A 10,314-nucleotide genomic window follows, 5' to 3' on the forward strand; every position below is an offset into this window, starting at 1 on the left:
GGGGCTAGGGGAGCGGCGGTATTAAAGATAGGGAAGAAAGTATTTAGGATGATCAGTTCATTAGAGTTTCTGCAGAAGACTGACGTAAAATGAATATTGAACATTTTATCTCAATGTAATCGGTTAGGCTAGGATTTTTTTACTAACTTCGCTTGCCATCCTCTACCTCACCCTCCCTCCCTAAAGCCACTTGTTGTTTTACCAAGATGGCGGACGTGGAAGACGAATCAAGCAAATGCTATGAGGATTTAACCGAATACCCTCTCCCTCTACGCCTAGTACAGGCTAACAAACAAGAAGAATTTATCAGTATGGTTAACTGTGATAGAGATGCAGAGACGATTTTGAACTGTGTTCATTCGAAATCGGGTGACACACCTATCATTGTGGCTTCCCGCCATGGACATCTAAATTTGATAAGGTTCTTAATTTATCGTGGTGTGGACATCGAACAGCGTAATAAGGACCTAAAAAGACCTTTACATGAAGCAGCTGCTGGCTGTCATTTAGACTGTGTCAAGTTTTTGGTTGAACAAAACGCTGAGATCGATTGTTTGAAAAGAGCCGACTGGTAAGATGGCCAGTAAGATATTAACTCTTCAAGGCATTTCCATTTTATAACCCGCCCCCCTATAGGTGAGATTTTCTGAAGGGGCTTTTATCTTTCGAATCTTTCTGAAGGGGTTAGGGAAAAGTTGGCTTTTCTGAAGGGGTTTTGAAAAACTGGGTTATTTCTGAAGGGGGGGATCATGTCGGCACCTCATTAATAGAGGAGGGGGGTGGATATTAAATGGAATGGCCCTCAACTCTTTATAGTTTAATAGGGGTTGGGATGCCTTTGAGCTACTTACCGGGTAAATGGAAGCAGTCATCTTAAACACATAAGCTTTTCTTCTGTAGTACAGTGTATGGTACTGTCGTTTAAGTAATGATTCTCACAAGAAGTAGGCAAAAATCAACAGGCCGGATCCAAAAACAACCGTTTGGCATCACAGTGTTAATCCTTTAATTAAATAAAAATCCCTAACAGTGATTGGCTAATTACAATTGAAGCGCGAAATTTGAATTTCAATTCTTGAATTATTCACAACAATAGCATTTTCGATCGTTTGAACTATACGAATCGATTTTAAATGTTAAAAACTACAAACATGTCAAAGGACAAGGCCTTACAATATGGGGAAGACAACTTTTTCAATCAATGTTCGAACACAATAGCAATTAGAGTAATGCGACACTGCGCAAGTAGCCGCCTTCATTGTTCTTCGTCACTGATCTGTCAACAAGCGCACGTGTTGTTGCGCGCACCATCAAACTGAAACTAGACTTAATATGTATCCACAAAAAGAAAAGACAGCAAAAGCCACAATTTGTTTTCCATCACCTCACAAATGTTCTTGAAAAAATGTCAATAAAAGTTCTTAATAAAAGATTTCACGTTGAAATGAGTTCACGACGTCCATAGCATTGCATCCTTCCTCCATTTCAAGACGTAACTCGCCGCTTCCAATTGTGTAGAATGTCTTAGATAAAAAAAGAGTTCTTCTGCGCTGAACTCGAGCCCATGTGCTTCTATCGTCACAAGTTCAGGACAGGAGCACAAACACGCGATGGCGAGAATAGTGAATTGCGTATTCCTGGAGATCGCGATGTTCACCAGTTCTCCTATGTTTTCTTTGGCCTTGAAAATGGCGATTTGTTCCAGCGCTGGGCAGTTGGAAATATCCAGGTGCTGTAGCCCGGTCGCAGATTCCATCATTTGCTGGAAATGACGATTTGTAAGCTGTGTGGAAGCCATATTGAGGTTTGTGAGCGCTTCAAATGCTCTTATCGGAATTTCCCCACGTGTTATGTTGCGGACAGCAACACGAAGCGTTTGGAGGCATTCTTCACTTTAAATTACGTTTTACATTCCGAAAATTAAATAATATCTGTCTATTCAGCTTCTATTAGTTTTAAACTCAAAAAAGATACTGAAATTTTAGCGAAAAATGCTGATATCAAGGTGAGAACTTCACGCTGATGTCTCGATCCAATATGGCGGCCGATATGAAAAGACAATTCTTCTCGATTAGAGCCAGTTCCCCATATCCCATGGTAACGAAACTCGGTATATACAATGAAAATGATGCTGGGACCTAGTTTATCGCCAAAAATAGAACAAAATTTAATTTCAAAGCCATTTTTACGCCAATTTTGACTTTTCAGCCAATCAAAGGCCAAGAATTTAATTCAATTAATGGATTAGCTGTTGACAGCTTTGGATTTCGGATGCCTACGTCTTGTGCGAATCATTACTTAAACACATTGAGCAATCAAGTGCAACACAATGTATTGATAATTTAACCAGTACTGAGGGGCTACAAATTAGCAAAGAATACATGCAGTGGTATTCCACAGGTGCTCAATGAGAGGGGGAAGTGGAGATGGAGGGGCCCTTTCTTTCTTGAGATGGTGAGGGTGTCAGGGAAGGGGGTTCCAAGGGATGGAGTGAGTTTGAGCACTTTTTGCTTCTATAAGGAGACAGTATTTTTTTTCTGGAAAATAGAGGGGGGGGGGGGGGGAGAGCCCCACCACAACATATAGATCCACCTTATGGTGTACATGGATAGGAGGACTTTCTATGTCAATCATGGCTAGGCCTGATTCCCAGCAATTTTGGGAGCTGGGTTGCATCCTCCTCCAGAAGGAGTGTGGTGAATAAGGGTACGCAAACCTGGCAATCCATGCTATTTTTGGCCCAATCTGCCTATCTGCCACTATTTTCATTCAATTCTGCACATTTAAAATAAGAATTGACAAAATGCCAATAACAGATCAAGGCCAACAGCTGATCCACGATCTGCCATATTTTCAAAATGAACGTATCCCAGAGCAATGCTCTAGCTGAGCCCGGATGCCACACTCTGCCGATTATAGAGTTTTGACAGGCGACCTACTTTTGTCTTTGGGCAACTTGTATGATTTTGAACACAGCTGGAAATCAAGCCTAACATTGTGTTGATCCAGAAAATATCTGTACCCCTCCTATGGAAAGTTTTGTTATTATTATTATTATTATTATTATTATTATTATTATTATTATTATTATTATTATTATTATTATTATTATTATTATTATTATTTGAATCCCTTACCCCTCTGGAAATTCCAGTTATGTGTAAACTCCATACTTTCCTTTTAAACTTTTGGCTTTTAACCCCCCCCCTCCCCCACCCCCTCAGAACTTCCAATGCCCTTTTGTGGGGTGGGTATGGATATTTTCTGGAACTGCACATTTGACAGCCATCTTTCATATAGTAGGTGTTCTCAAGACTCATGTTACATTATTTATTGTCCTGCCAGTGTAGGACACCACTAATGTTATCCTGTGCCAAGTTGAACATTGACGTCATTAGAGCTTTGGTTCAGAGTGGAGCCAACTTGAGACTTATCAATAAAGATGGCTGGAACTGCTTTCATATTGCTGCAAGGTAAATTGTGTATGGTAGATGATTTGAACCAGTAGAAGTTCAGTGCACTTTCTACTTAAAATAAAGTCCAGAAACTGATTTTCCAAAATAGAATTATAATGGTGTTGCATTAGGAATGTTCTAAACAGGAAAATGTGACTGCCTTTTAGAAGTTCCTTTTTCTTTTAAGATTTTTTTTTTTGACTAAATGCTGGTGGGTAACCTACAATGGTCAGTAGTGCTCTGCTTCAGTTCACACTATTAGAGTGATGATGATGATGACGAACCTACCAGGAACTATCCCATCAAAGAGGAGTAGCTTACTTCTAGTCCCATTATGCTAAGGAAACCAGGGCGATAAGTGGTAGTAACGAAAACGAAGACCCCGAAAACGAAGACCTAAGACCTAAGACCCATACGAAAACTAAGACCCGTACGAAAACTAAGACCCATACGAAAACTAAGACCCGTACGAAAACTAAGACCCATACGAAAACTAAGACCCGTACGAAAACTAAGACCTAAGACCCATACGAAAACTAAGACCCATACGAAAACTAAGACCCGTACGAAAACTAAGACCCGTACGAAAACTAAGACCCATACGAAAACGAAGACCCGGCCAAAACCAGCGTTACCCAGAGTTGCGTGACATTAATAATAATGACAGAATAATATTGAAGCAGACTGAGCGTACTAAGAACGTACTACTGATCAAAAGTCTAGACTTGATCGAAAACTAAAACCTGATCGAAAACGGTTGCTTCTGCGTCACAGAAGAGACAGCCAAAGTCCCCCAGCAGTAATGCACCGTATCGAAATCTTCTCGCGCACAATACTTGCTTAAATAAACTTCGCTACCCGATTATTATTTCTCGCTTTACATCCGCGTAGAAGGGCGTGGAGAGAAAAAATTAATACAGGTGTCAAAATGTACTAACGGGAAACTGTGCCGATCTATCACCTCTTCACATCTGCTGAGCGGCAGTCTTTCGACTCTACTTAACCTAGCTAAAATCGCCTCCTTATAATACAACTGACAGAGCATAGTGCCCTTTCTAAACATCTTTGAGGCGTCAAAATAAATTGGACGACCAAATCCGATTTTACCGAACGGCTTACTTTGTACAAATTTATGTCACGAAATAGGAGTCTGTGTAGGCCTGTCATCTGTTTTTTGCTTAGTAAATAAAGTTTTTGTTAGTGCTTCTTATGTGTAGTCATATCAATAGTGACCTTTCATTCATTTGCCGGGGCCGACAGGCGTACTTCCCAAGATGTTTTAATTTTACTCATGTAGCGCGTAGCGAGGCGTACTCACTTCAAAATGTAGGATTTCAATGAAACTTGATCGATACGTCTGCTTCAATATTATTCCAATCCAACACTAATTCGTAGAGTACAAACATCGCGCAAAACGAGTACAAATGTCACACGATATTTGACCATATTTGTACTTGTCTCATTTCCCCGACCAAAAGATTAAAAACCTTGGCAAGTCATGTGTGACCTTAGCCTGCGAGAGCAGACGCATTTCCGGCCGTCGCTGTGGACGTGTGACCTAGGCTCCCGCAGTGCTATCAGAATGGAATTTTCAAAAGGAACAGCATCTTTTCATTCCGTTTACGTGTTGAAGTAACTGTAACGTTCCATTTGTCGAAAAATTCTCACCGAAAACTCCATGTAAATGTAAAGCGCTCATTGATTTTCGATCTCAGTAGTACGTTCTCAGTTCGCTCAGTCTGCTTCAATATTATTGTCACTATTATTAAGGTCACGCAACTCTGGGTAACGCTGGTTTTTGCCGGGTATTCGTTTTCGTATATACGGGTCTTCGTTTTCGTACGGGTCTTCGTTTTCGTTAGCCTGCGTTGCAGACGAACAAAACCCCGGCACTATACCGGGGTTTTGTTCGTCTGCAACGCAGGCTACGTTTTCGTATGGGTCTTAGTTTCAGGGCGGTACGGGTCTTAGTTTTCGTATGGGTCTTAGTTTTCGTACGGGTCTTAGTTTTCGTATGGGTCTTAGTTTTCGTATGGGTCTTAGTTTTCGTACGGGTCTTAGTTTTCGTATGGGTCTTAGTTTTCGTATGGGTCTTAGGTCTTAGTTTTCGTACGGGTCTTAGTTTTCGTATGGGTCTTAGTTTTCGTATGGGTCTTAGTTTTCGTACGGGTCTTAGTTTTCGTATGGGTCTTAGGTCTTAGTTTTCGTACGGGTCTTAGTTTTCGTATGGGTCTTAGGTCTTAGGTCTTCGTTTTCGGGGTCTTCGTTTTCGTTACTACCGGCGATAAGTTGCATGTGTGCATTTGGCTCACAAATGTGACGCTCTCTGTACCTTAATAAAGTACCTTTAGTTTACCTTCTTCCCAATCACATACTGTACATGAAATAATCTGATCACCAAGGACATTTTGCCCTTTAACTTGATATTGCGACTTTTTACAGTGTTAACCTGTGCATGTGATGTCACTCTTGAATCCCAAACTTTGTTTTACTTTGACTTTTAAAAGGGAAGGACAGACAGAAATCTTGAATTATCTCCTTAATTGCTGCAGCGACATCTGGGACAGTCGCAGCAAGAATGGACGGACACCACTTCACACTGCAGGTGTTTGGCTTTTTTACAATTTTAACATAATTTCATAAATATACAGATGAGGCGGTCACGCTCTGCGGATTTGTTAGCGCTTTGCTTAAATAAACCAGGAAACATTCACGTCTGTAAATACGCTAAACAGACAACAATGAACATGGCATCAATCAATGTCTGCTATAAAACACGCGTACGCAATTACAGTTTCAATTGTCAGGCGGGCCGAGAAAAACAGCACTCTTTAGAGGATTTAAAAAACTATATGCACCTTTAGAAAGTACGAGTTTGTAGCGTGTTTATGTCAGCAAAGTTTCTTTACATTGCGCCTATTTCACAACTGAACATGTCCCCAAACGTTTGCTTGTACTGTACAAAAAAAAATAATGGTCTCCGCATCCAGCGTCTACAGATTCAAATGAAATGCGAAAAGACGTAGGCTTTCTCGCTAATCTCTTGGCAGTCTTGAAGAAACAGAACTATTAAAAGAAGGCATCTTATAGGAAGCTCGATGAACAACGAGTCCGAGCAAAGGCAAAGTTATCTCACTTCTAGCATGGGCATATGTCCTATTACTATTTACTGTTCGGTAATAAAGACCAGTAAAGTGCTTACAACCAAGTTTGCCTCCACCCATAAGTTGATCGTTAACTAAATTTCTACAAATTTGTGACTGCAAGCTTGTATGATATTTTATGATTTTACTGTAAAATTGCAAGAAATACTGCAAAAAAAATTTTTTGTGTGTGTTATTCATTTGAAAGCTGTGTACGTGACCGGTCAAAATGACCGCCAAACCAAAATTTTGTCCGGACAAATCGTCATTTTAGCCGGATGTTGTCCGTTGACCGGCCGTTATTTTGAGCCCTGTTCTCATTGGAAAAATGGGATTTGGGTCACTGGGACTTGGTCACTGGGAATGGGTCAATCACAGACAGAAAAACAATTATAGAACTGCGACTGATATTTTGACTGAGATTTTTAGGAAAACAATAGGCTGAGAACGTGGGATATACATGTATACCCCCCTTCACCTTTCAGGACCCTCTTTAAATCCTGGCTAAAAGTCTGCCTGGAATTGAATTTTGTCCAGAGAATAATCTGAACTCTGCTGTTTGTATATTTTTAGCTCTGCATGGGAGGGTGGATGCCGTGAAACTCATGATCACCAGGTATGTCTATTTTCACTTTTTTGACTCTCTTATTAGACTGTCCTTTGCTTAACTCATAACTGGTCTACACTATACTATCCTGAATGTGTTACATGTATTAAACTACTTAAACACAGAAGTCATTTTTTTTTACAAGTTACTAACAATACTTACTGGTATATTGCATTTCAATTATATTTTTATAACTTATAGCTTAAACAGGTAATAACTAATTACAGTTCAGTTACATTCAAGTATTCTTTAATGGTCCAGCATGCGATTACAAATCCAAACTTCATCAATGGATGAGACACATAATTGTTTTGTCTGTCAATAATATTTCTTTTGTTGTTTACAGATGTGGTTACCCACCAGACAGTCCTGACAGCTGTGGTTCAACACCTCTCATGGATGCACTGCGTGCAGGACATGTGCTAGTTGCAGAGACTCTTATCAGTGAACACAAGGTCTTACAGAGCAGTATAAACGTTAGACACAAAGGATGTCATATTAAGTTCAGTGTAGTTAATTTCACTTGGGGACACAACCCCATCACTATTACTGAACCTTCAATAAGAGGCAACCTCTGCTTAACAAAACAAATGTGAAAAGTTTTAATGCTAGGTGGGGGGAGGGGTAACCCTGTGATGGACTAGCATCCCATCCAACTGAAAGTAAGCCTTTAAGCCTTAAAGAGAAGTAGAAATACTCCTAGTCACTTCATGCTACTGAAACCGGGATAAGTTCCGGCCTAAAACCCTACACTTGTATAGATAGTCCTTTAGAAAGACAATTTACTCTACATTGCTTTACTCCGCCGAGGTACATTATTCATCATACCTTTTTCTATAACTCTACACACATTGCTCATTATGAGCAGTCTCTGCACCCATTGCGGACCTAGAGTATTATCTGTCTAGTTATTCACAATAGTTTTTTCATTTTGTTGTGTCCTTTTAGGCTTCCATAACTGCTGAAGATCAACTGGGCAGACAAGCCATTCATTTAGCTGCTCAAGCTGGTTGTAACAAGTCTGTAGATTACATAATCACACAACATGGGGCGGACGTCAATGTTTGCACTGGAAAATCCAAAATGGCGCCCCTGCATCTGGCTGCTAAGGTATATTCCTGATGCAAGGATGACATTTTATGTTGCTGTTCTTTTTTGCTAGTTTACTAATCAATCTTTGACTGAATTTCTTTCAACATAGTCGTTCTAACAAATGTACCTGCCATCTCGAATAGCTATGCTAATTGTGGGAGGTGAAAAACACTGTAAATATTTATGTGTGAAATAAGCTTGATTGTTGTATTATTGTTGTAATCTTTTAATAAACTCAACATATTGTATCTGAGCATATAAACAAAAATGTGCAATATAAACCTTCATTGAATATTTACTGAGTTGAGAAGATCTAAATTTATTCTCATCATGAGCAGCGCTTGTTGAAAAAAAAATTGGCCTTTTTCAAGTTTATAATTCGTACTCCATGTTAATCTTTCTCAGGCCTAACCATCTTTGTTTATTTTTAGTTCATTTTTACTTCTTTCTACCATAGAAAAGTATTATTTGAAGATATCCTTCAATTTGAGAGTAATTGTGAAAATCAAAAAAAATATTTGTGTCTATTGTGTTAAAATCCTTAATCAATCAAAGGTAGCACAAAACGGCTGATCATTCCTGGGCTCTTAAGGCGCGTTTACACGGCAGAGAAATTTGGGTACGGACAGTCAAATCGGCCCGGACCTGACCACTTTTGTAGAGTCAAATCAAAATGGGGCCATAGGCGCCTATGGCCCCGTTTTGCTTTGACTGTTTCTGTACTGCAAAAGTGATCTGGTCCGAACCAAATTTTTGGCGGGTCCGTACCCAAATTTTTCTGTCGTGTCAATGTGCCTTGGATATTTCATTGCTGCCGGTTTTTCAACACTGAGCTATTCCCTTGGTGTTCAACCAAATTCTCAAAGCTAACATTACACGAATGGTAATCATTAACTGAATCAATGTCCTGATTCTTTTAAAGTCCGGTAACTGAAAATTCCCTACAATGTAATAATGCGAACGTGTTTTGTGATTTTTGCAGGAAGGTCACACAGAAACTGCCCAGTTTTTGCTGGACAAAGGAGCACCAATAAACACACAAGACAAGAACGGAAGAACAGGTAATTTTTCACATTTAAAGGAGCTACGTCACGGGAATTTCACATATGTTTGGTCTAAACTCGTCTGAAATTAGTGGCAGGCAACTTAACCCATGAAAACATTATCTTTGAACATCTAAAGGAAGATTTAAGCTCAATTTGCGGAGAGAAATCGAACTTCGGCTATAAATATCGGGGTTTTTTTTTTCAAGACCCGCGGAAACAACTTGAAAAGTTTAGCCTCAATTTTTCAAGTTGCAATCCATTTCCATCCTAGCCATCCGCAGCCAAAGACGCTTGTTAACAGTTTCAATTCTCCAATGTAGCAATTATTAATAAAAATGGACTATTATTTTTAGGTTTCCTACGTCTCAAATTTAAATTTTGGCTGTTCAAAAAACCGTGACGAAACCCTTTCAATGTTGTATATTTTTTAGTTGTTGTTTTGCTGCCAATTTTAAGGTCTGGGAATAGCTATTTCTCGGTTTAAAAACTAGAACACGATTTCTATCAGACCAGGGATCGAGCCTCGTTTTGAAACAGAGGTAAAAAAGCAACTCAGAAACAACCCGTATTTAGTAGCCATTTCCATCTCTCCCCAGCTCTCCATCTTAGCTCAGCTGCTGGACACGAAAATTGTGTGGATATTCTATTACGCTTACATAACGCCGATAGCGACCTCAAAGACTGTTCAGGACAGACGGCTCAGGACCTTGCTCTCAAGCCTGCAGTGAAAAGACTTTTTGACTCCGAAGCAACGTGACTGCATCTGTTTTCCTTGATGTAGCCTGCGTGACATGCGTCACACTCTCTCCGCGTGACACAGGCTGGACATCAACAGGAAAACAGCAAGCGAGAAAAAGTCCTATAGTCAGCGAAATTTTGCCGAATCTCATTACAAGGAGAAAGGAAGCCTCGAGTAAGACGTATGCGAACTGGCGTCGTGCGTGACGTGTTGCCACTGAAAATAACGTCTC

General features: G+C 39.9%; 1 protein-coding gene across 1 annotated transcript; it reads left to right on the forward strand.

The window, feature by feature from the left end:
* Nucleotides 1-206: 206 nt before the first annotated feature.
* On the forward strand, nucleotides 207-10,102 carry LOC144628514 (ankyrin repeat domain-containing protein 16-like). Its single transcript, XM_078486631.1, has 8 exons — nucleotides 207-571; nucleotides 3,351-3,473; nucleotides 5,963-6,060; nucleotides 7,172-7,214; nucleotides 7,552-7,660; nucleotides 8,154-8,315; nucleotides 9,280-9,358; nucleotides 9,940-10,102. Exons 1-8 carry the CDS (start codon nucleotides 207-209, stop codon nucleotides 10,098-10,100), a joined length of 1,140 nt encoding a protein of 379 aa, XP_078342757.1. The 3' UTR covers nucleotides 10,101-10,102.
* The last annotated feature ends 212 nt before the right edge of the window (nucleotides 10,103-10,314 follow it).

Source organism: Oculina patagonica, chromosome 10, assembly GCF_052425735.1.
Source record: "Oculina patagonica isolate OP01 chromosome 10, crgOcupat, whole genome shotgun sequence".
NCBI lineage: Eukaryota > Metazoa > Cnidaria > Anthozoa > Scleractinia > Oculinidae > Oculina > Oculina patagonica.